The 27,939-nt window shown below is 45.7% G+C and overlaps 1 protein-coding gene across 1 annotated transcript; it reads right to left on the bottom strand.

Annotated features, from left to right (window-relative positions):
* Positions 1 to 1,574: 1,574 nt before the first annotated feature.
* Positions 1,575 to 26,690, bottom strand: OSBP (oxysterol binding protein). The gene is made up of 14 exons (XM_033157848.1): positions 26,193 to 26,690; positions 15,918 to 16,126; positions 12,941 to 13,191; positions 8,697 to 8,895; positions 8,389 to 8,491; positions 7,203 to 7,257; positions 6,516 to 6,650; positions 6,057 to 6,302; positions 5,680 to 5,800; positions 5,128 to 5,231; positions 4,807 to 4,902; positions 4,281 to 4,459; positions 3,410 to 3,630; positions 1,575 to 2,798 (listed from the first exon to the last, which is right to left on the bottom strand). The coding sequence occupies exons 1-14, from the start codon at positions 26,540 to 26,542 to the stop codon at positions 2,656 to 2,658; spliced, it is 2,412 nt and encodes an 803-aa protein (XP_033013739.1). The 5' UTR covers positions 26,543 to 26,690; the 3' UTR covers positions 1,575 to 2,655.
* Between the last annotated feature and the right edge of the window lie 1,249 nt (positions 26,691 to 27,939).

Here is a 27,939-nt window from a genome sequence, read left to right as displayed (position 1 = left end):
GGGAAAAGGTGTTATGCACTGGAAGTATATAGAGTAGGGGTGGGGAATCTCTTATCAGTCTGGGGGTCGCGTTCTCTTCTGGGCAAACTTATAGAGGCCACACTAACATAGCCTTCTGTATCTCAAGGAAGTTGTGAAGGTAAGGGAGTAGTGTGGACTGGGGAAGAGCGCTAGGGAGGAAGGGGAGTCCTGAGGCCAGTAACAAAAGGCCTGACGTTCCACATCTCTGAGCTAGAAGACATCCCATTTGCCATCCCTGTCATACCATGGAATCAGTCACAACTGAAACAAGTGCTGCAAGCTTGCTTCCTAGGTATACTGACGTTTAAAAGCCTACTTTACCCTTATGAACATTTCTCCAGTCTAGAGTCCTAGCCTAGGGAAACATAAATGGCAAGCATCCCCAGCTGATACTGACACACACCACTGGGACTGAAGGAATCCTGTCAAGTGAGATTGTTGGCAGGGTTCAACATTTAGCAGAAAGCAGGCGCTGTCTAGCTTCAGTAAGCAAACAAGGATTTTCTTGCCCCTGCAAGAAACAGGACACACACCTGGTGAACCTTACGAGATTTCAGAAGAGCCTCGTCAGAACCAAGGCTAAATGAAAAGGTAGACAAACGTTTCAGGCCCTATTAAGGTGCCAGGACAGGAGGAGACAAAGGCCCAGAGGTGTATGTGCTCCCTTCTTAATCTTTGCCCCTTAAACCAGAATAAACTTACAAAACAGAAGTTGAAGAAGTTGAAAAGAACAAAGAAGTCAGTTCAGGCCTGATAGTTGAAGTGATACACACACAAAGCACTCTTGGATATTTCAGGTTTTATTATTTAATTTAGTTTTCTTGGAAAAAAGACAATAAGGCAAAAAAAAAAAAAAAGAATCCAAAAATAGAATTGCAGGAATATTCTCTCTCTTAACGCCTGCCAATATCCTATGCAAGGATGTGCCAGCCTCTACAAGCTGCAGAAAACAGGCTTCAGACAGGGACTGAGCAGCAAACAGCGCAGAGACCCCACCCAAAGCCCCTTTCCTTCCCACTGAGCAGCACTGTCCTTTGCTGCTGGGGATGGCAGGGTTCACGGCCTCATCTCTCCCTGCCAGCAAGGTGACTCCACCCCACCCACAAGCATCCCCGGGCAGGAACACCGCCACCTCTTACCCCTTTGGTGGCTAAAGTTTGGAAGTTGAAAGAAAAACACAGAAAAGAAAAAGAAAAAACGAGGATAGGAAACACAGAAGGAAGGCACCTCATTGTGTGATCCTTAGCCAAGGGCAGGGGCTGCCTCCACACATACATACATACACACACACACACGCACCCCCCCCCCCCCGAGCGTTGGCTTGGCGAGGGCAGCCTCTGTGCCCTTGTCCATTTCAACACAGCGGCAGCACCTCTGTCAACCTTAGGATCCAGCTTTGGCAGCTGAGAGCGGAGCTGTCCCAAGGCCAGTTTGGGGAGTTCTTGCAGCCTCCTGATTTCACAGCGGAATCCATGGACACCTGGCTTGTGCCTGCACAGTGAGAAGCCTGATGCCAGTGAGCTCCAGCTCTGCATCAGATAGTGTTTTTTTAATTTAATTTTATTTTAAAGAAGGCAAGGCAAGCAAGCCATTGTTGACTGTCACACTTTCTGCAGAGCATCTCCCTGGATCCAGTGGCAGTGGAGGGGGACAGCTGGGGGCAAGTGTTACAAAATGGGGTTTGTAGGATAGGAGGTACAGGAAGGGAAAAACCAGAACAAAAATTATATCTCTTTCTCTCTCTCTTTCTCTCTCCATATATATAATATACATATAAACAGGTGCGCATTAAGCCAGAGGTTGCTTTAGGCAGAGGGGAGGCTGTGTCCTACATCACCGCTTTCCACCCAAGTGTATGTGGGGAAAATCTGAAGCCTGCTATGGGGAAGGGAGAACAAGTAAGTTTTATTTCCTACCATCGTATGAACAGCTGGTGATGTCACAAAGGCGGGTTCCGCTGAAACCAGAGCTACCTTCACCCACCCACTGCCACCACCCTGCGCCCGCTTCCCTAGGGCACAATTAGTTGCTTTGCTACCTGTGTGAACAGTGGCTCCTGGAGAGAACTGGCATCCACCTATCATCCTCCTGCCCACCCGATGTTTCAGAAACTTCTCCTGTAGGTACGAGTGCCACACAGGGCTTGGGAAGGAGGAAAAAGAGAGCAACCCTTATGGTCAAAAGGTCCCTGTATCTTCCCCAGCTATTCTCTTGGTGCATACATTCAAGGTCTTGACCACGGGCCCCTATCTGGAAGTAGAAAGGGAGGGCAATCCATGTAAGCACAGTGTTGCTCCCCCTCTTCCTCCCCAAACGTGTGGGGCTGCGAGCAGAGCAATACTCTCTTTTTGGTGGGGAAACGGAGGGCACAGTCCTCTATTCCTACTTGTCCCCAGCCATCCAGGAATCCAGACACCAACTTCGGCTTCAATCAGCTAAGGCAACCCAGCCAATCACCACTGCTGGATTCTGCTTTGGGTGATTGATTCAAAACAAGTGATTGGTTAAGACAGACAGATTCGGTGAGGAAAGCACTAGGCAGGAAGTCACATGATCAGCCGCTCCCCCTCCATCCTTCTTCCACTACCCTCTTCTTTCCCCTCCATCCTTGTTAATAGTCCTGCTGCTTCCAGCTCAGAAGATGTCAGGGCACATGCTCCAGTCCTGTTTGTCTTTGCTCTCCCAGTAGCCTCCCCTGTACACATGGGACACCTCCTTGGTGTCAGGATCCTTCTTCCGCTCAAACCACAATGCTTTGTAGGGATCATAAGGAGTTCCTGCAGGGGAGGAAGGGGCAACAGAGGAGAGAGAGAGGGTGTGAATCCGCAGGTTAACAACAACAAACGGCATCTGGCTGGCATTTCTGCTGGGAAGTCAGTGCTATGCTTTTCCCTTAGTGAGGGGCCATAGTTCAGTGATGGAGCAACTCTTGATATGTCTGTCCTCTGCCCTTGGAAGTTTGGAAGGCAAGGTGTGGCAGCCCAGGAGAGGGCCTTCTCTGCGGCAACCCCTAAACTGTGGAATTCCCTCTCCGCAGAGCTGCACCTGTTCTTTTGATTGCAAACTGTTTTAACTGATTTTAACATTGTGTTTTTTTACCCCCTTATGCAGAAGGGCTGGCAAGAATCTCAATAAATAATCCCAATCATAAATAACTGCTTTGCAATGCAAGGCCCCAGGCTCAATCCCAGGTACCTCCAGCTAAAAAGGATCATAGGAAGCGGGGCCAGCAACACCCGCTCTGCCCAATATGCTGGAGGGCCATAGCCATCCCAGAACAAACAAGACTCCACTAGGAGGACCAACCGCCTCACTGTACTTAGGCTGCTTCATATGTTCCTGCTGCCTTTTAAAAATCAGTGCAGGGGCAAATGGGGTAAGCTCTTACCGTCCTCTGTCGCCTTCACGGCCTCAGCTTCACGTTTTTTGCGGGAGATGCGCTGCTTCTCCTCCAGGCGCTGCTTCTCTGCGTTGGCTTCGTCCCAGCGCCCGTTCTCCATGAGTCGCTGGTCAGGCCGAAGCCTGCTGTCCGTGGGAGCAGTGCCACTTTCTGGGGCATTGAGCGTCAAAGCCAGCTCGGAGAAATAGTACATGTTCTCAGCGTTCTTCCTGCACCAAGGAAGGGGGCAGGGAGGGAGAGAGAGAGAGAGAACAAATTCAGATGGCAGAAAGGCTCCGAGTTGCACTGCAGTCAAAGTTCTGGTGTAGAAAGCGAGATTAATCTTCCTTTTAGGGTGGCAGGAAAGATATGCACACATTACCAAAGACCCTAGGTCACCAACTCCTATTCAAAGGGTCAGTATACTTGTACCCAGGGCTGTGTATTTCCTGTGACTACGCCACACAAACACAGAAGTCTGCAACCTGGAGGACTGTTTCCATTTCCTCTTAAAATAGGCTTGCATGTGTGGACAATGTCTGATAGATAAGGGCGGAAAGGTGAGGCTGGATTTCCAGGCGCTTCAGTGTCCTCCATTCTTTAGCCCATGACTAGCAGAAAGCGTATTTCCCGCACCCCACAGGACCCGCACACTTTTGCCATAATTTATACAGGTCTCAACTCACTTTTTCTTGGGAGGAACACACACAAAGCACTACTTGTTGCTGATTACAAAGGCGTGCTCTAAAAGCAACAACCATAACCATCTTCTGCCATCCACAAAAGCCAGTTGAGACAATAGTCATATTGGCTACGCAAAGGAGAGCATAGCCATGCACCAGCTCCTCACGTGAGGAGCCAGGCTACCTCCCTTACTCACGGGAGTGGGTTCCTCTTCCACAGCATGACCCTGCTGTCCTCTGCTTCGTGTGGTCTCTGCCGGCTGTCGCCACCGTTCTCCAAACTGGTTGTCACCCTGAAACAGTCCATCTTCTCGTCCCAGGTGCCCAGCAACACGAAGTGCACTTTTCCTGAGGGATCTAACACCTCTCCAGTAACCTGCCATAGAAAGGAGTTCAAGAAGGTCCAGCAAAGTTACGTACAAACCCACCTAGGCGTCAGAATTGCATCATAGCCTCCCCTAGGCTAACAAAGAAGCTGAAAAGCACCCAGAGCTGTTCTCAAGAGCTGGTCTGCTAGGACTCCAGAGTGCAGCTGCAATATTCAGAGAACCTTCTCTAGAGGTGCTGGCTTAGCTGCCAAGGTCGCTGCTGTCCATGTGACCCTTCATCTTATGTAAAAGCCCCCCCACACTAAACAGGCCTTTCACCTCTCTCTGTTGTAGGGGGGCTGACATTTTTCTTGCCATCCCCACAGTAAAATGCTCTGAGTACAACATCTCTTACCTTTCTGGCCACATCTCTTGAAAAGTAGCTATACGGAACAAACTTGAGAATACACTTCTCACTAGTCTTATGGTTCAGAATTTCAATCTCACCAGACTGGAAAGAAGAAAAGGGAGGAATAAAGTCAAGCAGGTTCAGGACCATTTATGCAGTCCACTAAAATGGTTCTGTAACAGCTGAGCAGATCATCAAGAGTAGCAACTCTATGGGAAATATGGAAAAGGGACCTCTAAAAGTCCTGGCTATCAGAACTACCCTCCAAGCACACTTTGGGCTGCAATGCTGCCTTCACAGACCCCACCACCACCACTTTTAACTCACCTGGTCTATCCATAATTTGCCGACTATGATGTTGTGCACTGTGGTGGTGACCTTTTTCCATGTGTAGTGATTGCCAGATGCATGGAAGATACAGTGGATGGTACCTAGAAATAAGAATGTGCTTAGGATGATTTCGCACTGATGCAGATTCCTTGCTAGGATGAAAAATACGTCGAGTCTAGTGGACAACAGCATTTTGACTCAGCTCTGGTCAATCTAGGTACCAATCCCTGCTCAGCTAAGGATGACCTGATTATTGCCCCGTTCTCCACAAATGCCCATTTTATGAGCACCCAAGCTACGCATGTGTTCTTAATACCCCTGAGGGGCACACAGCAAGGGCGAATGTGCTAATGAATGCCCTAAAATGCTGTGCATATGAGACACCCATCGTAAGTGGCCCAGCTATGTCTCCAGATAGCCTGACTCCAGGCTGGAGACCCTGGACTTTGGTAAAAGATGGGAAACACAGGTGGAATTCCGTCTTGTCAATGGCACTATTAGCTTTCCACATCCCTTTAAAACAGCAGGCACCTTGAGGCAAAGACTCACCAAGGGGCATAATTGAGAGGTATTTGCCACGGAACTTGCTGGTGATTTTAATCTCCTGACGAAGGGTCCAGCCGTGCTTGGAATCAGCATGATGGGCAGCAGCTGGAGGATGGTGGCTCACCTAGAGGGCAGGACAGAGAGAAGTTAAGGAAGAAGAGGGTATTCAGCAGGCCAGGAATATGTAGGAGCAGGAAGAGCTGACAGCAGACATCCCCAACAGATATTGTCCTGGACCTGAGCACACTGACTTGAAAGTTAGTGCCACTGAAACACAACAGAACTTAATTTGCTTAAGACTGAAATGTATCTTCCATGCATCTGGAATCAATCAAGTATTCCAGCTCAGAGTCAGACAAGGGATGTGCCCTACTCGTCACCTGCTCACAGATGGAACGGTAGCCGTTCTCCTCCAGCCGGTCTAGCTCAAAGGTTTCCCCTAAGAGAGGGTTGAATGGCTTGCTAGTGCGGAAGACTGTGGTGGAGTAAGACGATACGGTAAATGCAGCCACATAGCAGAGCTGCTCCAGAGAGCTTTCACACTTGGCTGCCCGGTCCAACAGCTCGTGATATTCCAGGTCCTCTGTGAGGCGCTGCAGCATAGATAAGGGCTCATTGAAGTTCACCTGGAGGAAGAAGCAGCAGATGTTAGGCAGGGCAGCCACTCTGCGGCAGAAGTATGCAAGGCAAGCCTAGATGCAGCAAGCACACTCCAAGTTCATACAGAGTCTCATTTCACAGAGCTTGTTGGGTTATAGAGTCGTGGCTTCCCACCCATTTCCCCCACAGAACAGCAAGCCCCAGATTTTACTACTCAAGCTAGACTTAAGGGGACTCACTGGCATGGGAATCTTGGAGAGTTCCTTGCCAATACAGTTCTTCATGATGCTCCACAAGTTCAGGCTGTAATTTGGTTTGTGAGGAATTCGGGTTCTCTTCTCCTTCTTGGTGTCTTCCATAAACTGGTGTTTATACTTTGGGAGAGAAAGGAGACTAGTCAGGACAGGTGGGAAGGCATAAGCTGGACAGTGAATTCTATACAGTCTTGTAAAAGTGGTTCCCAATTTAACTAAAAGCCTTGGGCAAAGTAAACAACTCTTCCATGACTTGGGCACCTTCATCTATGCAGAAAGAGGTTCTTAGCCATGCCCGGAATCACTAAGCTCAGTGCAGTAAGACCTGTCCCAAATGGACAGAAACGTGGAACAAGGCAGATCCTGTAGCGAACATTACCCCTGCTTTTCCAAGCCTTCAATAAGCTCCATCACTAAGTATGCCTCAAAGTATATTAAGCACTTGTAGGCTTACAGTAGAAGGGCTAATGAGACCCATCAACCCTCCAGGTGGTGCTCTGCATCCCATCGTCCATGCAGACTGTGGCTCATTTGGGATACACTACTGAGGTACTCCAGAAGCTTGTGAAGGACCCACTTGTTCCAGCTACCTCCCTCTGCAGGGTCCCAACAGCATCTAGTGGAAAATGTTGCCTCTCTCCCCCTCCCCCTCAGATCAAAGACATGGACTACCTGCTCATCGAGGCTGATTTCACTGCTAGCACCACTGATGTTGCTTCCTGTTCGTCTAAAGGAATTACAGAAAGACACACCATGAGAAAACTAGGATGTTCCAGTTGAAATAATGTGCTATCAGGAAAAAAAAATATGCACAGAGAACAGTGCTGCCAAACACCAAACAGTTTGTCAGAGTTGGACAGGGCCACAGATCTATCAATCTATATTTATTAAGTTAAAAGGCAAAATAAAATTACCGAAAGGTGCCCATGGACTCCTTTAAGGAGTCAGTGTAGTGTACCAATTTGCCAGGTCTCCTGTTCTACTTTCCTCATTACTATCCTGTCCCTTTACTAATTTAACCTGCAATTGGGGAGGGGGGGGAATCACAGCAACTGTATGCTCTTACATCTAAATAACCTAGAAGCATGAATGAAGCATGAGACTGTTGTCTGGTGACAGCTGTACATGTTGTTTGGGTGAGTGACAGAAATCTACTCTTTCCATTTCTCTCCCCTTTGAAGCTATGCACGGCTTGCTTGAGCCTGAAGTCACTGGCATCCATAACCAACTAAATTACTGCAATAATGTGTTCCAGAAACTTAAGCTGGCATAGAGCAGAGCTGCCTAATTGCTGACAATGTAAGACTGTCTGATCATGTTTCACTCACTCTGGAAAACAATGTTGTCTTAGCTGTCCTTGGGTGCAATTTCAAGTGCTAGTCTGGACCTTTAAAGCACTAAGTCAGTGGCAACTAACCTGTGCCCCTCCAGATGTTGCTGGACTCCCAATGGCCAGGAATGATGTGAGCTGTAGTCCAGAAACAACTGTAGAGTCACAGGTTAGACATCCCTGTGCGAAGTAATCTGGATCCTGAATATCTCAGTAAGAGTGGATAGCATTCAAGAGATTTCCTGTCCACCATTTCCTTCACCCTCTCCATTCTCTCTTCTGTTTTTCTCCTTTGAAGGCTAAGGCAGCAAGATGTCCCAGTTCTATAAAACACACTTATCAGGGGAGGAGCACACAGAACCTGCTTTGGTATGTTGAATTTCACCCAGGTAGTTTGTCCCCCTCTAACCTATGGGAGTGGGAAAGCATCAAAGCTGAGGGAAGCACCTCAGTAAATTCACAAGTCTGCAGTGCCAAAGGCTGATGGGTGCCAAGCTATCAGCTGAATGGGAGAGGGGCGTCACTCACTTATGGCCCATGCTTTCAGGCATGGTGATGATCTCAGGAGCATCAAAGAACTCATTATCGTCGTCTTCATCACTCATATCTCCTTTTGATGGGCAACATCGATCTGTAAGAGGAACACGTGTTGATGTTATCTTTCTTGGTTTCAGTTACTAGTACTTGATTCCAAACGCTTTGGGACTTCGGGGCAAGTGTCCCATAACAGAAGCAATTTTGAGTAGGAACCCACAAAGGAAAGGGCAATGGAGACTAGCAGAAGAGCTAGAGCTTGGCGGATAGAAGAGATGGAGGCCAAAGCCCTCGATTCCTACCTTTAGAAGAATCCATGCTGCCGGGGGCATTGGCTGGTAGAACTGTCGCTCCACGGAAGGCCCTTTCTAGGTGGTTGTGCTGCTTCGCCAGCTGCTCCAGGGTCTCCTCTAAACGGATGCGCTGGTCTCGCTCATATTGAAGGGACTTCTGCCACTTCTTGCTGTGCGTCTGGGCCAACATCAGGAAGTCTCGGCAAGCCTGTGGGGAGCACCAAAGTGAGGCGGCACTCACCACTTAGGTCTGTATGGGCCCCGGACACTCGGCAGGCCCAAATGTCACTCCAACTGTGAGGCCAACACTTCTTGTCTTGCTGTGCTAGTCAAACGCCAACTCCTGCCTTCATATAGTCTCCCCCATGGTGCCACCAGGAGATCACTTTGCTCTGTAGCATTGTAGGGCTGGCCCCGATTCTGGCCCAGATCGAACTGCACTGCAGTGCCTCTTGCTGCCCCAGCTCTTAAAGTGGTAAGTGGGCCCTCTTGTGGGTTAACAGGAACTGCTAGGGACAGGTGCCCTTTCAGGACACTTTGCTCTTAACTGCCCCTCCCACTCGGAGACCCAATAAGCATTCACCAGTCTCCTAGCAACTTCACCATGGACACTCATTGAACAGAGATGTTCACAGAGACATGGGCAGGGATACTCGTCTGCTAGAAGCCCAACCAAATATTCCATGCAAAAGGCTGCAAACACACCACCAACAAATAAATCTGGGCAAATCACAAAATACTGAAAATGTGACTCCTGGACCTTCATGAATTAAACAGAAGCTGTTTAAACGTTACCCCTAGTTGATTAATTTGTCCTAGGTGCAAAATGGAAGAGTAGTTACACAATAAAAAGGAAGGAAGGAGGGGAACTTCAACAACCAGTACTTAGGGGCAGGAAAGTTGAGACTGTGGTCTGTACAGGGGGCAAGGAAGGGTCAAAAGTGGGGAAATCTTCCCAGGCTCTGCTCTAAACTCAGAGACTTTAAGCGGACTGTTTTAGTTTGAGCATTTGGGATAAAATGCTATGATTTCGTATCTGTCCAGAAGTTTTTGTGGAAAAACACACACTTAAAAAGGCAAAATAAAAGAATGCTAGGAAATTTGCCTGTCTGATAAGATGCTCTGTATATCTGGCAATGGAAATGCATCAATACAAATCTTGCATCCTTGCTTAAGGCAGCAAAATGAACATACATGTATGGAATACCGTATTTACTCGAATGTAATGAACACATTTTTTGGCCAAATTATGTAGCGAAAATTAGGGTGCGCTTTAGATTTTATGGTGCATTTACATTCGCCAGCAAATACACCTCTCATTTCAAGGTTTTGAAAACTGAGGTGCGCATTAGATTCAATTGCACATTAGATTCACGTAAATACGGTATTAATGTTGGTCAAAGAAAGATAAGACTTTCAGACCAAGTAATCCTTTGCTCCTAAATATATACCAAAACAGGTCTTGCCCTCTTTTTGACTTTCTTTTGAACACACCTAGAGGTTTGCTGTATATCTGAGGGGCAAAGATGGTTAACTACAAGATTTATAGAACGTAGTTCCTATTCAAATTCTTGAGTAATCCACAGTGTTAGGCTTTTGTGGTATAAAACTGTCCATAGTTTGTTAAAAGCTTTCTGTTTAAAAGCTATTATGATGTCATTCCATCTTCAAAGAAGTGTATTCCAGGTTTGTATTTAACAACTTCTGGTAGCCACTGGCAACCAGGAATTCCACACTGGCAAGGAAGTGCACAGAATTCCATGCAAAGCAGTAAGTGGGCTGGTGGAGAAGGGATGGATTGTTCAGATCCTCGTACAGTATATACCCAGCAAGGAAGCATAGCCCACTAGCTTCTTAGCTGGCTAGTAAACAATTTTGCTAGTTGATAATTCTTGTTGACATATATCTAAGGCTGTCATATTCCCACTTTAAGGGAGGGCTTCACCTAGTGGTCAGCTTCATTGTTACAGTTCACCAGTTGCTTCAAAAACACCAATGATAGCATCTACTTGCCTGAGCAGAACAAGCTACAGTGGTACCTCGGGTTAAGAACTTAATTCGTTCTGGAGGTCCGTTCTTAACCTGAAACCGTTCTTAACCCGAAGCACCACTTTAGCTAATGGGACCTCCTGCTGCCACTGCGCCGCCAGAGCACAATTTCTGTTCTTATCCTGAAGCAAAGTTCTTAACCTGAAGCGTTATTTCTGGGTTAGAGGAGTCTATAACCTGAAGCGTATGTAACCTGAGGTAGCACTGTATAGCTTTTCTAGGAATGACTTACAGAACTTGGGACAATTTAGAGGTCTTCATATTTCTGGAGTAGTTGCATAAATCTCTTGCTTTACAGTTTACTGTTTGCCCCAGGGCTGTAAAATGCCATGGTCAAAACAGAAATCCTTCCCTGACACTTGAACCATACAATGGTTGACCTGCAAAGGTGGGAGGTGAATTAGACTGTCACCTGAATTAACCAAGGAAGGTGCACACTTATGTAAATCCCAGGAACATGGGATGCAGAAGGAAGGCATGCAATACTGGCAACTACCAGAGTTGAGTCCAAAGATAAACCCGTCTGAAATAGTCTCAACTGCATTAAAGTCATCCCAGAGTACAGAGTTCTAGGAGCAACAGTAGACTGGGGTTTACCAAGAGGACGCTCTCAGCTTTGATACTGTGAGACGTTAGATGGTACTTTGCTCAAGTGAACTGGTAACTACTGGAAGCTGGAGAGAGGAGCAAGTTAAGTTTAAGGATCAAGAACAATACTACACAAAGTTCAACCGCATGTAGCTGTTTGTTCCACTGTGCTCAGTTGAGCTCTTCCCCCACAGAAGTGCACACAGGATTGTAGCTCAGAGCCTTTCTGGGATTCTGACTGCTCAGGGATCTCTTGTCCTCTTAGAGACACTTCTGGACAGACTGCTGCCACTTGAGGGTCAGGTGGCCTCGGTGGCATGGAGTGCCTTCCATCAGCTTCAGCTGGTGGCCCAGCTATGCCCCCATAAGGAACAGCCTAACTTCTGTTGTCTACGCTTCTCTGGTAACCTCTAGGTTAAATTACTGCAATGCATTACACATAGGGCTGTCTTTGAAGATGGTTCGGGAAATGCAGATGGTGCAGAATTCAATGGCCCAGTTGCTCACTGGGCAAGACGGTCTGAGCACATCACACCAATCCTGGCCTGACTGCACTGGCTACCGATTTAATTTCCGACCCCAATTCAAAGTGCTGGTTTTGACTTATAAAGCCTTATGTAGCTCAGGACCCCAATACCTCCAGGACCACCTCTCCCTATATGAATGAACACAGACCCTGCAATTGTCACCTGAGGAGCTTCTTCATATGCCCCCTCTGCAGGAGGTCCGGAGGGCAGCAACACAAAAATGGGCCTTTTCAGTGGTGGCTCCTTGCTTGTGGAATGCTCTCTCCAGGGAGGCTCACCTGGCGCCTTCATTTGTATCTTTAGGCAGTAGGCAAAAACATTCCTTTTTGGTCAGACTTACGGCTTTTTTGCATGGGTGAGATATTTTAATTTAGTTTTTTTAAGAATAGAATATTCAAAAGACTTTCTAAAAATGCTGGTTTAATGCATGCATGTGTTTGCTTAAAATACTTTAAGTCACATTGAGTTGCTGTGGCAAAAAAGCAACTAATAAATAATATTTATAACAATAATAACCCCCTTGCAAAGTCCTCAAAGGCTGACCTGATGGGAACCCCCAGTAGATGGGAAACAAACCTACATCTGTGCTGCCACAGGTCCTGGTGATCAAGTCCACAAAATCTCAGCATCCTATGGCCCTCAGCCCTTAATTCTTCTGAAAGCTTTCTCTCTACACTTCTCCTTTCTGGTGTGCTCCCTGATTTTAAAAATCTGATTGATGTACTGTTTATGGATTACAATTCCCATCACGTCCTTTTCTTATAGCTCAGGCTGAGTCATGTCTTTAATGCAGTTCTTTTGACTGGCCACAGTGGGGCCACACTGGGCTAAGAAAGCACAGCCAACTAACTACAGGGGATTCAGGACGAGCAGAGGCTTATATACTTTGCTAAAATGGGTGATGTCACAGACGGCTTATAAATCCAAAACCCACCAGATCATATCTCTCTTCTCAAAAGAGGGAACTGCTGCAGTGGCTCTGAAAGTTCTATGACTAAAGCCTGCAGAGCCAATGATCTGGGACGCACCCAGTGGCCCACTTCCCGCCGGCCGGCTCAGAGCCAGAGCGTCTGGCAGCAGCACACTTACATTGATCATGGCATTGGACGTGATGCGGAAGAGGGTGGCGCGCTCGTTGACCTGCTTGATCTTCTCATTGCTCTCGGCAGGCAGCTTGAGGGTCTCCAGTTCGCTGAGCGAGCGCTGCAAGGCTGTCCCGTGCTTGGCAATCAGGTCGTTGCAGGTGCTGAGATCCTCCACCTTGCTAGAGAGGGTGCGTAAAGTGTTCTGCAGTTCCGTCTTGTCAGTCTGAGACACTGATTCTTCATCACCCGACTCGTCTGTGGGGGAAAGGCTGCAGCTGTTAACACCTTCAAGGCAGGGCTCACCCCAGAAGCAGGTGCATTTGCAGGTCCTCCTTTATTCTCAGCACTGGCACCTGTCTTCTCCCACCCCACCACCACCATTATGAGATCCCTTCCCATAATCCAGTGAAGATACTGGCCAGTGTTGGGGCTACAGGTAGCTAACAGGGAAATCTCTCTTGCCAGTTCAATGGTTTGTTGAAGCAAAGGAAGGATTTCTAATCCCACTCCTCCATTTTAGCAAGGAACTAAGGGAACTGTGGTACTACAGATATTATTCATTTCAGGGTTGGTGGGTTGTTGGTTTTTTTATCCTTCTCTGAGTATATAGACAAAGCAGTGGAATCAAAGCAGAAATCAAACTTGCAAAGATAAAAAACAATACTGTAATCCCAAAGCTAATTGGGAGCAATAAAGACAGTATAAATATCCAAAAGGTAAAGATCATTGGGAACCTCTAAAAAGTAGCAGCCTTGAGGTCTGATTTTACTATCTGTGCTCCTTAAAGCAGAAGTGAGAAATATACCGACAAAACCAAGTACCCCACGCCTACTGTATGCAACACCTCCTTTTTGCAAGCCATGAGTCTATTTATAGAGTTGTGATGTTTAAACACATTTCTCCACACTGCTGGATCATGCCATTTCTCTGGAAAGTCTTACATTGTTCGGAGCCCAATCTCTTGTGTAACTTTCCTCCCCCCAACAGTGGGTTTATAATGTTAGGAATGCTCTGGCAAGTGTGTGGGTATAGGTCTTTCTCTTGCAATACCAGAACTCAAGGTTACCCTGTGAAACCGATTGGTGGTAAGGTCAAGACAGACAAAAGAAAAGTAGCTGTGTCTCTCGAAGTAGTAAACATATGAAATTCAAACACCATAAGCAACCGTTAAATAAAAATGGTCCCTCGTTTTTCTTTGAAAAAGATTGGACAAAATGAATTTGGAATGTGTCTTTTAGGTATTATTAGCAATGATACTTAAATGGAACTCGCATGCTCAATAGCAAGATGTTGGAGATAAACAACAGAAGACCCATCTCTCTCTCTTTTTTGGGGGGGGGTACATTGGAGGAAGACCATCACTTTTCATGCCCTGTTTGTGAAGTTTCAGAGGCATATGGCAGGCTGCTCTTAAAATGAGAAACTAGATGGACTTTTGGTCCAACTCAGCAAGACAGTCCTTACATTCTAGTGATTAAAACACAGACACAAATGGTTGGCTCACTCTTGTGCTTTGTCACTACCAACAAATAATGAGTCCCAAAGTAGAATGATAAGGAACTTACAAAAAACTATCCGATCGGATGGGGGAATGTCTGCTGCAAGCAATCAAGAGAAATACTATTCAACCATGAGGCATGAAGTCGCTGAGGGGAAGAGTACGTGAGAGCACAGTATCTAGACGGCAACATTTTGAGTGTCAACATAGCAGATAAATTAGATAGACACGCAAACAGAGAGGGAGAGGGAGAGAGCAGGTATTAATATTTGGGAGTCGGAGTTTCAGTATCATGAGCTTGAAATCTCATGCTGTGGATAATGACGATGCACATAAATAAACGCCTCTCTCTCCCGTTATTTCTTTAGCTTTAGGTTTAAAAGGGGATGGGGGACCGGGATACTGAAAATTCAACAGAGCTAAGAAGGACTAGTATTTGCAACTCTGATGCCTAAGGCACAACACAATGTAATGTTACTGGGCAAAGGACATTTTGTTTTGAAAACACTGAAGAAACACTGCCAGATACCTCTTCTTTTTCTTTAGAATTCTATGAAAATAAAACAAACCCCCCCATCTGTAGTTGGTGGCACATTTTCCACTTCTTTCCCCTTCTACAAAGAGCAAATATGTCCTACGGAGAAGAGACAAACACGTTTGAGACACCAGATTGGGGGGGGGGGACCCAGGAGTCGAGGGACCACAACTCCTTCAATGCATGATTTATTCAATACAAAAATGGACATTGGGCACTTGCTTTTGACACTTATTTTACTTAATCAGATACACCAGCTACTGACAGATGCTTTAGCTCAGGAGCCACCAGATTTTAATGTGAGGCTCAGATGATTGGGTAATGTGCAAAGCAGATTTGGTACTGACTGCTAAAATGCACTTTTGGTTTAGGAAACAGAAAGCAAACCATTCTGAAAAGCCTGATGCTTAAAAATATAGCCACATTTTCCAGAGGCCTCATGCTATAAACCACAATGGCCCCAAGTGGCCTGTTTCCTTGGTATGTCACATGCACAAGGCAAAGGACACCGAGCAATTTGTATATGTAACAAACATTTGGTGTTTGGCAGAAAACCTTGCCCCAAGGAGTTGGAGCTCTAAATAGGATGGAACAGGACAAACTGGAAGAGATGCGCCCTCATGTTAACCCCATGGCCTAGAATAGACTAGGAATTGTTCTCTGCAGGTATTTTAGCCTATATGCATTTCACAGGTGAGGCTACCTACCAAGGGTAGTCCAAAATCACAAACAAACAAGCAGGGTAGGTTGAGGAGAACAGAAGCCTCAGCCACTTCTTGTTTGCCCCAGTGCCATTAGCCAACACCAAATCTGCTCAGAAGATCTCATTTCTCCATTTGTCATATTGATTTTCCTGGGTGTCTCCCTCCACAATAAGCTCTCTGAATTTCTCAGCGCTCACCCACACCCGCTCCTGCTTCATTTGCACTGCCCTGAACAACCCTTTACCTGATTCTGCCAGCATCTTGACAGCTTTGGCCTTGGCCAGCTCTAGAGCTGTGACCCAGCGCTGCCTCTCAACCTCTGAGTTGGCCTTCAGGTGGTAGGTCTGTGCCCCTCCGTTGGAAATGATGAAGTTGCAGGAGTCCTCTACTGTGATGTTAGCTGTGGCCAGGTTGATGGTTCCACGGCAGGTGTGTCGCATCTCTGCCTTTGATCTGCCAGAAGGATAAAGTAGGAGGGCGGTCACCAGGGCATGAAGAAGCGCAAGCTTCAGAGGTCTAATCTCAAGACGCAGAATAATGAGACAAGGGCACCACTTTTGGGAACAGGCAGCAAGTGAGAATCCTAGGAAACCCTCCTCTCCAGGGCAACAGGGAATGGTGGGTCAACAGCTGCAAGGAAGAAACACCACTGTGTTTCCCCGATTGGTATGTAAACTGCTGTTATTCCCACATGTAGGTAGTGGTCTGAGAATGTCCACCCCAACAGATTGCAGAATGGGAGCCACCTGATGCCGTGAGATTCAAATAATAAAAAAGGCAGATGCCTAGTTCTTGGAAAAATGGAAGTTAGCTAGAGGGGAGGGGGCAGAAATGTGCAGGCAGGATTTTTTTTTTTTTAATGAAAAGATCGAGGACAGAAAGGGGATTAGCTGGAAACTTAAGTGGACTGTGATAGTAGCAAAACTTCTTCTGTCTAGTGCAACTACCAATAAGAATTCTATTGTCTCTCATTTCTGATCCTTTCGACATACCTCTAGTATACAGGCACACCCTAAACTTCACACAACCACTAGTTATCCTTTTGTGCAGCACTGTTTTGATTTGCATACGTTTTGGATGTGCTTTAGCTCTCTTGACAAGCTGGTGAGGCAGCAATTTCCAGAAGGGCAGCAAAGACAAATACTCTTTTTGGTGAGGCAGGTGAACACTTTATGGATGGAAAAGAAACTAGCAACTTGGCTAATGAGTCCATGGTGGAAGTGGATTATGGAAACCTTAGTTTTACTCCTTTACGAGGCTTTCTAGATAAAAACAAACATGCATGAAAACATGGCTGGATTACAGGTGATTGACATGGGAAGGATTCTAGTCATATAATCTACATATCTAGATATCTAGCCTTCCTGCTGCCATATTAGTTTTCTTCGTGTAGGACTTACCCATGGTCCGTGTAAATCAAGTGCAGACTGAGGTACTAAAGTCCAGGAACAGTTTTACCAGAGAGCTATTTGTCCAGCACCGCCTCCTGCTTTGGACCATATTAGCTGGGTTTCCAAGTACTACCCTGTTTCCCCAAAATGATACAGTGGTACCTTGGTTCTCAAACACCCTGGTACTCAAACAACTTGGAACCCAAACACTGCAAACCCAGAAGTGTTCTGGTTTGCGAACTTTTTTCGGAAGTCAAACGTGCTCTGTTTTGAGTATTACACTCCCAATTTGAGTGCCACACTTCTGTTTTGAGTGCCACACTTCCATTTGAGTGTTACACTGAGGTTTGTCTGTTTTTGCTATTTATTTTGCATTTTTGCTTCTGCGGCTCTTTTTGTGTGTGTGTGCCTGTGTGGAACCCAGTTAGATTGTAAAATTCATGTAAAATTGCTGTTTTAGGGTTTGTTTTCCAAAGTGTGGAACGGATTAATCCATTTTGCATTACTTTCTATAGGAAGCACGCCTTGGTTATGGAACGCTTTAGTTTAGGAATGGACTTCCAAAATGAATTAAGTTTGAGAATCAAGGTACCACTGTATAACCAAACTGTCATCTGTCCAATGTATGGCTATCAGATACGGTGTGCACAAAGTTGTAGGCACCCTGTCACTTGCGTTGACTAATCATTAAACTGACGTGCTGAAAGTTAGTGACCAAGTTATTTACCACTCACTTTCTCAAATGCTTGGCAATACTGCACAACCCAAATATAAGTTGTTTCCCCACTTTACAAAATATGTAAAGTGATTCTCAGACTGGGATGACCCCCTTGAGTGGGGCAGAAGGGAAGGGAAAAGTCTCCTCTCTGTTACTGTGATCACTAGTGGCAGGCATTTCTATTAATAGGGCAATCTCTTGAACTTTGCAGAGCGTCCTGATAATTTCAACAAGCTGGCCATCCCAGCCACACACGCAGAGCGGACAGGCCAGATGGTGGGGGATTTTACATTCAATATTGGGACTCAGCCAGACTTGTAGGAGTTTGGGGGCGTTAAAAGCCAGAACTAGATGCAGACTAATGCGCCTAAACTCAGAGAAAATGCTGGATTCTCAAGAAGCACATTCACAAGATAAGGGTGTGCACTCTACAATGGAAAACAGTAAAATATCTATTATAGATATTATAGGTACAATTATTAAATATATCATTTAATATATTTAAATGATATATTTAATAATTAAATATAGAGTAGACGCACTGAAATTCATTTCAAGGGATCTACTCACGAGTAAAACTTGATTATCACCCAGCCGATTCATTTGCACATTTGTATACAGTATATGGTATCACATATCCTCAAGACATAGGCCTACAGGGAATTCCAGAGCTTACCAGGAAGTCTCATGGACAGGAGCCCAGTGCGGATGAGGCAGTCAGAATGTGAAAGGGCTCCAGACAGCCAGGCCACCATTCATTTCAGTCCCCAATTTTCTCAGCATTCCCTCTGCCCAAGGCTGCGCTTACAGCTCTCCCAGTTTTGCAGAAATGACTAAGTATACATTCTGCCTACCTTAAGGCTCGCCAAATCCCTCCCCACTCTCAGCCCAAGACAAGAACAAAGTTCCCTATGTATTGACCTGGTACAAGGCAGAGCCATCTCCTTTCCACTGCAAGGCTGAGTAGCACATAGGCAACAACAATGCACACACACACACACACAGCCTGCTTGGGGCTGGCACAGAGAAACTGCCAGAATGCTTCATCGCAGAGGCCCGAGTTTACTGCTTCCTCCTAAAGCTTGGACAGAGGGTAACTTGGCATTCCTTCCTTCCAGCAGGCTGAGTCCACTGGGGAAATATGAGCCTGGGTTGCCAGCTATTCTTATCCTCCAGAGTCCAGTTACTTTATGAATAATACAGACCAAACTATGGGAGAGTGGCTAACAAGCCAGCTATCTCTGCCTGAGTAAGGCATGGCTCCCTCAAAATATAGGCCTTTAAATTAAATGTTCGCTGGCTAAAAGCCAGGATGTCTACACAGGGGCAAATTCCCAAAGAAGTGGCACATGTTGATTTTAATACCGTTGGCTAGATTTGGTGTGAGGAGAGGAACTAACAATATAGGCTTGATGTCATTCAAAGAAGAGTGGACAACACCCTGATGGAGGCATTAATAAGAAGGGGATGCAGACAATAATCCATAGTATGTTCGTTTGGAGGCAGTAGACCCCAAATCTCAGTACCAAGAATCCCATGGCATTCCCCTGAGAGTAGCCAGTGCTTCTGCATACTGGCTATTTTAGTCTTCCTTGGATGTTTGTACAAAACATTCCTTCCTACAGGATCGCTAAAGCCCACAGGTTTCTCTTCTTGCCATCCTCACAAAATATGGATCAGGAGATAAGTAGAGCACAACAAATAGTCCAAGTGAACATAGCTATTGCAAGTACTTTACCAAAACCTCACCAGAAGAGACTTAGTGTCTCATTAGCACATTCTTACAGTAGAGGGCAGATGAGACTCATAGCAAAAAGACAAAGGTCACCCTACAGCACTGCACAACTGATGTTGTGATGCATTCAACTGATCAGTAAATTACAGCTGTCAACCTTCCCTTTTTTGCAGGAAATTCCCTTATCAATACTATAGTCTATAGTATAGTACAGATAGGGCAATTTCCCGCAAAAAAGGGAAGGTTGACAGCTATGCAGTAAATATGTCATATATCCAGGCACGTCAGAGAGAAATTGTATTTAAAGTAGGCCAGGATCTGGAGGGGTAGCAATAGCTCTGGAAAGGGACATGTCTCCACTACAAATTTAAATTGATTTAACTATCACAATTCCTAACCAAGGGTTCCTGGAAGTTATAGTTGTGTCCAGAGACACCATCTTCCAAAGTACATTGAGGGGGCCTGATGCAATGTCCTGACCGCTTGTGCCCAGCAGTCTCGGCCCCCTCAAAAAAGCTACAGTTCAAAATCCTTTGCAGGGAAACATGAAAGCTAACTCAAACTACCTGTATATTGCAGAGGTGCCTCGGCCCAGTATACCTGAAGGAGCATCTCCACCTCCATCATTCTGCCCGGACACTGAGATCCAGCACTGAGGGCCTTCTGGTGGTTCCCTCCCTGCGAGAAGTGAGGTTACAGGGAGCCAGGCAGAGGGCCTTCTTGGTAGTGGCACCTGCCCTGTGGAACGCCCTCCCACCAGATGTCAAGGAAATAAACAACTATCTGACTTTCAGAAGACATCTGAACGTGGCCTTGTTTAGGGAAGTTTTTAATGTTTGATATTTTATTGTGTTTTTAATATCCTGTTGGAAGCTGCCCATAGTGGCTGGGGAGGCCCGGCTGGATGGGAATAGTATATGTAATAAATTATTATTATTATTACTATTATTATTATTATTACTAGTACATTAACCCCGTTATATTAACGGGCGCTAGAACATATGTGGTCAAACTGTTGCCCTAGCAACGTCAGGGACATGCGCAGAGCTGACTGAGCGGCTCTTGCTTGTCTCGTTTTTTTTTCTAACAACGCGAGAGCCGCATGACGTAGCCAGCTCTGCGCATAGCGTCCCTGTTGCCCTAGCAACATCGGGAACACGCACAGAGCGTCTCTGCGCTCCAAGTCCCAACGGCTGTCCGTGGGGCACATGCGCAGTAGCGCAATCCCACGGACACAGGGACTGGACACAGAGACACTTGCACTTTATTATAGGTGATTATTACTGAGAGACTAACTCTCTTACGTTTCTGAGGAGCATACAATTCACAACAGAAAGGAAGACAAAACTGGCCATGTTTTACATATGCATAGTTTACTGTTTACTGTCAGTCAGAACCCAACATTACCCTCATAATCCTTCTTAAACATGGAAGTGACAATAGGTTATGTATGGCCCATTAACACAGGACAACCCAAACCTGGCAAAAGCATAGGATATTAACTACAACACCCCAATATATGTGTCACACCACCACATATATATGCAAAAAGCACCGTCTTTTCCTTTTCACCTACGGGTTTCTAAACCACCCCATTGATCTAATAAGACTAATAAAACCCCGTTCCAAAGTCTATAACATCCAATTTAACCAATCAAGAATAAGAGCCTAAGTTTGACTGTACCGATTTAAATCAGTATTACCATTTTTAAATGTATGCATTTCCTGAACAAGCAAGTGTACTAATCTATTGGGTAGTAACTAAACAGAACCTTTGTACAACCTAGGATCGACCAAAACCTTTGATCCCGAAGCCAACATGCCTTTTGCACTGCAGAATTATATCTGTTCAGAGACAACAACAACAACAATAATAATTCTGCTTGGTTGTCTCTGTTCACTTACCTGAAGACTAAAGGCTGTAATCTCTATGTAGATTTACTTGAGATTAAATTCCACTAAACACAATGGGCACTTACTTCTGAACAGACATACAGTGGTACCTCGGTTTAAGAACAGACCAGTTTAAGAACGATTTGGTTTACAAACTCTGCAAAACCAGAAACAGTGTCTTGGTTTGAGAACTTTACCTTGGTCTAAGAACGGAATCTGAACGGTGGAAGGGCACCGGCAGCGGGAGGCCTCATTAGAGAAAGCGTGCCTCGGTTTAAGAACAGTTTCGGTTTAAGAATGGACTTATGGAACAGATTACGTTCATAAACCAAGGTACCACTTACAGTACATAGGTTTGGGTTTTAATGCTGTAATCCTACTCATGCTTATTTGGAAGCAGGTCCCATTGAACCAAGTGAGATTTCCTTCCTAATAAACATGCGTACAGTTGAGCTATAACGGTGTCCGGAACTTTCCAGGACAAAACAGTGTTTCTCCCTTCATTAGAAAGAAATAATATCCATGCTGCTTCCTTAGTAAAGCCCTAAACATCAACATTTAACTGAACATGCCACAGGACTCATGATGTTGGGAGGGTGCAAAACAGTACAATATGGTTCTGGATATTTGTGGCGTTATACAGGATGACATTTCCTAGATCCTCATGCATTGGATAACTGGTCTCCAATACCAACAGGAAGACACAGCAATGTATCACGTTTACTGCTTGATTTCTGATATTGAATAATTTGCTAATAGACCTTACTTTTGCATAGAAAAGCAAGCTGCAAATCAGAGTGCTTAATAGATGCCATGATGAAGTTTTAGAGATTATGTGTAAGCATTCACTTGCTTGTTTGTATGGGCACCTCTCAACTTACACAGGGGTTACATTCCGGGGATAGTGCATAAAGCCAAATTGCATATGGTCAAAACACACTGGGTGGGATTGCCAAAGTATTTTCCCCCAGACATATGACCTTCTCCATTATATACAGTCGTACATTAGAACTCGAACAGAATCCATTCTGGAAGTCCATTCAACTTCCAAAAATAGTTTGCAAACCGGAACAGTCACTTCTGGGTTTGCGGCGTTCAGGAGTCAAAACGTTCGTGAACTAGGATGTTCGAAAACCAAAGTACGGCTGTATATTTGTATATATCACATAAACCTGCATGTGCACAATTTAAACGTGTGTTAAGTTGTGAGTTATCTGTATTCAGTTAAGATTTTCTTTAGAATCCAGTTGATTTAAAATAGAAACACTATAAATTAAATGTTTAAAAGAAAAAATTATTTGGCAATATCCAACAGTAGTCATATTTAAGAGAAGACACATTGAAATCTTGGGTCTACTCAAAATCCAAAGTAGTTGGATTTTTCTTCTCCATTTTTAGCTACTCTGAGCTTCAGATTTCCAATTATGGGCTTTCTGATGTTCCTCAGCTGCCTGGTCTAAAGGCATTTATGACCTACTATGTGATAGCAGAACAAATAAGCTAATGGCAGCCAGAAAAACCATAAACTCCAATGTGTGCATCAGAGCAGATCAACCAACAAGATGTCACTGGTTGAAGAGGACAATGAAATAAGTTGGAAGGTCAGAGGACAAGATTTCTTGGGTGAATGAGAACAGTCTATGAGTGAATGAGAACACAGTTCAGATGGGCCCTTAGCTAGTTATGAGTGAAAAACAAGCACTTTCCTAAACTTGGGAGAACAATCTTTCCTGCAAACCACTAGTGAAAAGGGACTCTCTTTCTCTGTCAAACTGGTCACCACCATATTAGTCTGTTGTAACATACACATCAAAGTCTTGTGGCTACTTAAAAAGACTAATGGATTTATTACATCCTTGCATTTTGCAACAAGGATTTCCATGCAGGTAAGTGAAAAGGTTGGTGGAAGAAGGAAATGTGCTACTCCTTCACTAACCTGCTGCATTTCATGCTGGCCACAAACAAAGGAGTTTCTGCCCCTATTGGTAGAAGGTCATATATATATATATATATATATATATATATATATATATATATATATATATATATATATATATATATATATATATATATATATATATATATATATATATATCTACACACACACACACACACACTAGCCCGCTAAGATGCTACTAGCCTATTTTTCCATGCTGGCCATGGAGGAGGAGCTTCTAGCCTCTTAGCAGGCATTTAGCAGGCTGATTTATTATGGCAAAAGCTTTCAAGGTTGGAGTCCTGATGCATTTGACAAAGTGGACTCTGATCTACGAAACCTTATGCAACAATAAATTTGTTGCTTTTAAGGTGCCACAAGATTCCTTATTACTATTTGACCACACTCTTTCTTGCCTTTACTACTGCACCTTCAAGGTCTGTTTCTGAAAATGCATACTTTTAGTTCAAAATGTTAACAGAGGCCTCACAAAAAATGTGCAAGGGGAAAGATGTTCAAGGAGCCTCATTCACACTCCAGACTTATCAGCAATGCAGAAGAACATCAACAGAGAAGAAAAGATGCATATGGAACAGTAAGGCAATACCATAGCTGTCAACTTTTCCCTTTTCTTGCGAGGAATCCTATTCCAGAATAAGGGAATTTCCCTTAAAAAAAAGGAAAAGTTGACAGCTATGGGCAACACCTACTACATAGCTAATTACTGCAGGACACTGGATTAGGCTCCACCCACCTGTCAACCTTGACCCAAAAGAGGTGTGGAAAATAACAATCTGGCTCATTGGCCAAATCTAGTTCTCCACCCCTGGATTAGGGCTGCTATCCTTGGATGCAAGTGTCATTGACTATAATGAGAGCAAACATATGTAAGATTGGGAGCCCAGATTCCAGAAGCACTTCTCATTATTCCATATCTCCATTCACCCTCCCACTACTTAGATTTCCCTTCTCTTTAGGAAATAACACAGCTGACGAGCAAAGTGGAGGCAAAAATGAGAACCTGAGCTCTCTCCCTAAAAATCTCAGAGGTTAGTTTCAATATACTTTTGATTAGTAAGGTAGCTGAAATAAGTTCTCCAGAAGTTCTGTTTGATATGCTGCTCGACAATCCTCTTGTTTTGTGAGTGGAATACCATTAGTTGAAGTAAGCACAACAGTAGAAAGCCTGGGCAGTATGTATGGACGTCCTGGGCTGCCCAGACAACAAAACCCTCCTCTTAGCCTCACTGTTGTGGTGCAAAGGAAAGCATAGTAGTATGTTTGGCACCAGCTGGGCTGCAATTGTTTGAAGTGATTTGTTTAATTCACAAATATATGTTCACTTAACATGCAGAGCTAGCTGGAATAGGAATGCACATACAGTTTGGAAGAAAGTAGGCGAAAACTGCTGGGGCTTTACTATTCATCAGTGATATGGAGTAACATTTATGTGAAAACACAAGGGTGGCGCAGACATACAACACAGCACTGAAAGCGATGAATGGTTGCTTAGAGAGACAGGCAACATATAATGCTAAGTATTTGTTTCTGCATTTGCAGAAGACTCATGAAGAAACGTAATCATTTGAAGAGAGGTTTTGAAGCACGGATGGTTTGGGAACCCACAGTTTAAGTAAGTAACTCAAGGTAGGTTTTGTCGTAACTAAAAGGCCTCAATATTTGGTTTTGCTACATCTGTAGCACAGCCTTCCTTTATGGAGTACAGCAGGCATCCCCAAACTCTGCCCTCCAGATGTTTTGGGACTACAACTCCCATCATCCCTAGCTAACAGGACCAGTGGTCAGGGATGATGGGTCCCAAAACATCAGGAGGGCTGAGTTTGGGGATGACTGGAGTACAGGGTTACCCTAATTTTCTTCACAATTAGGTTGGTTAAGTTGAAAGTTAGTTACTTGCCCCAGACTACTTGTTGAGCTTCACAGCCAAGCAGAAATTTGAACATAGCTCTCAATCCTAACAAGGGAAGTATGCATAGGGCAAATAAAAAGTTTATGTGCAGCTTCTAACCTGCTGGGAAGAATTTCTCTCCTAACTAAGGAATGTTTGAAGCAGTGATTTCAGAAAAGCCATTTCTATTCCTAGCTTACATGACCCCACAGCTAACACTGCCTGTGACAGAGTTACCTTTGCCACATCCACCACACCCAGAACACAGGTCTTTTGGAAAACTGGCTTGTGACCCTCATCAGCATTATACCAACAGGCCTACAATTTTTGCATTTCTCTTTTAAGTATCAAGTACTGTACACCAAAACACATCACAGAGGATGAGACCATGTGTTGCCTGTGCCACTGGCTGCAAAAAGAAAAGATGTGGCCCAGCGATGCTGCCAAGGATGTTGAGGAGGAGGGTGTCTTAGAACACATTTGGCTTTTCTGCTGGCTGGCATCAAGGAAAGGAGAAAGCCGCAGAATGTCGCAGGTGTGGAGAAGAGGGAAATAATGCTGCTATTACCACCCTCATCTTCATGTCAGAATGCAGTACATAGCATGTGTGTCTGAGGTGGGGGTAGGAATGTATGGCAGAATAGCTATGGGGAGACTCATGAGAGGTGTGGAAGCCCCCCTGATGCTTCTCAAGACGTGGCTAAGTCATGACACCCTCCTGCCACGTGGCAGGGAAGTGGCTGCTCCACACAGAGGAGGCTGCTGCTGCTGCTCCTGCCACGCAGGCCTGGCCAGGGGGAGGAATGCCCAGCCGGGTGCAGGCCGGCCAAAGGGAAAGAGGGTCACAGGCCATAGGAGGCGCCCTGGGCGTGACCGGAGCGGGAAAGGGGCGTTGCCGCCACTCTGGCCAGGGCCGGCAGACGGGGCGTGGCCTCACCTGTAGTAGCTCAGGAGCCCGTTGCTCAGCACGAACCAGCGCCGCTGATACCCTTTGATGTAATTGGTCCATTTGAAAAGCCAGCCCTCGCGGGCTGACCCGGAAGTGGAGCTGGTGGACCCGGAAGCGGAAGTAGAGCTCCCCCCTGGAGTGGCTGCCACCCCCCCTGGGGCCGGTCCCCCAGGGCCCAGGGTGCCTCCTCCGCCGCCAGGCCCGCCACCGGGCCCGGGAGAGGGTAGCGGGGGCGCTGGGCCGGGCCCACTGGTCGCTCCTGGGATGGAGGCGATGGGGCCGCCCGCTCCGCCAGGCGTCGTCGCTGGGCCGGGTCCCGCCGCTCGTAACTCCGACATGGCACCGCGCAGCACCGCCGCCGCCTTCGCGAGCCTCGAACTGCCTCGGCCAACGAGAGACCAGGAACCGCCGGAGGCTGAGCGCCTCCCTCCTCCTTGGCTTCTCCCTCCCCCCAAACGATGCGCGTCGCGCCGTCACCCAACCCTCCCCATTAGCAGCGACGCCCACTCCAGGGGCCGGAGTCCCGCTTGGCACCGCCTCCGCGGCTGCTACTGGTCCAAATATGCCCAAGGGGCGTGGCTTGTCGCTACATTGGCCGGTGAGGCGGCGTCATTCGCTTCCTAATAGGTTTTTTTTTATCGCCGCTCCTATAGGCCTCTTCTCTTGTCCTTTGCAGGTAAAAGCCAGTAAGCAGCTCATGGAGGGGGGGCGTTGCAAAGACGCTATCTCTGACGTCATCGTAGAACGGGAGCTCTGCTGGTTAGATGGCGAATGACATTTGACAGCCAACGGTAATGGGCGCCTGTGGAGGGGACGAGCTAGAGCTCCGTCCAGACCCAATGCCATTTGCACCCTGGCAGCCCAATCTTGTGCCTGTATGCCAGGACACAGGTCTACCGAGTTCCAGGGGCGCGCATAAGATTGCAGGCTCACTTAAGGTTCTGGCCCCAAATTGCCTGCCAGCTCGGTCTTAAGAACTTAACTTTCAAGCAAATGTATTTATGTCTTATTCCTCCAAAAATTGGCTTAGGTAGGAGCTGAAATATGTGGCTGCAAAAATTTATACCTTATGGGGATAATCCGGCATTGTTAGCCCAGGACCAGTAGGAATAAAATGGTGAGTTCTTGGTAAAGGAAAGTGGGGGCCCCAAGGATCTCGAGTTTGGTGCTTTTTACACAATATACAGTTAGGGATAACCACGTTTGCTTAAGACATCAAATTATTCAGGGTGGTAAAACAGATTGTGAAGAGTTCCAAGCGGATTGCTCCAAACTGGGTGACCTGGGTATTGAAATGGCCAGTATGATGAACTCTTAAGCTGGCGGTGACAATTGTTGCGCTCTCTCCTCCAGAACAGATTACCAAAACCTAAAGAGAGAAACTGCTGGGTTGCTCCATCTTTCCATTTTATTATTTGTTTTAAGTTATTTCAAATTGTTACCACCTCAAGTGCACACAGAAAGGCAACATATAAATGCAGTAATAAACAATTGTGCTAATTTATTTTTCTTACGGCCGCTGTTGCCCTACCACTATTAATCAATCTCCACCTGAATTTCTTAGGAGAAAACCCATTTTAAATCCAACCTTGTTAATCTTAAATGGCAATCTCATTTGCTCTTTCCTGCAAGAACTGGCTGACATGTTGTGGAAAAGGGCTGATTTCCCTTAAGCTTAGGTAACTGTTGCCCCTCACAGTAAAATGGCAGTATCTTAATCCTAACCTAGCAACAT

This window comes from Lacerta agilis, chromosome 1, assembly GCF_009819535.1.
Source record: "Lacerta agilis isolate rLacAgi1 chromosome 1, rLacAgi1.pri, whole genome shotgun sequence".
NCBI classification, from domain to species: Eukaryota; Metazoa; Chordata; class Lepidosauria; order Squamata; family Lacertidae; genus Lacerta; species Lacerta agilis.
This window is presented reverse-complemented; position numbering and strand designations above follow the sequence as displayed.

Bases quoted from the DNA above. Each gene is read 5' to 3' on its own strand.
- OSBP (XM_033157848.1), bottom strand. From the start codon at position 26,542: ATGTCGGAGTTACGAGCGGCGGGACCCGGCCCAGCGACGACGCCTGGC. The intron at 6,651-7,202 runs GTAGTCCATGTC...TCTCTCCCAAAG, and splicing joins AAATCAGCCTCGATGAGCAG to TATAAACACCAGTTTATGGA. The intron at 2,799-3,409 runs GTAAGAGCTTAC...CCTCCCCTGCAG, and splicing joins CGTGAAGGCGACAGAGGACG to GAACTCCTTATGATCCCTAC.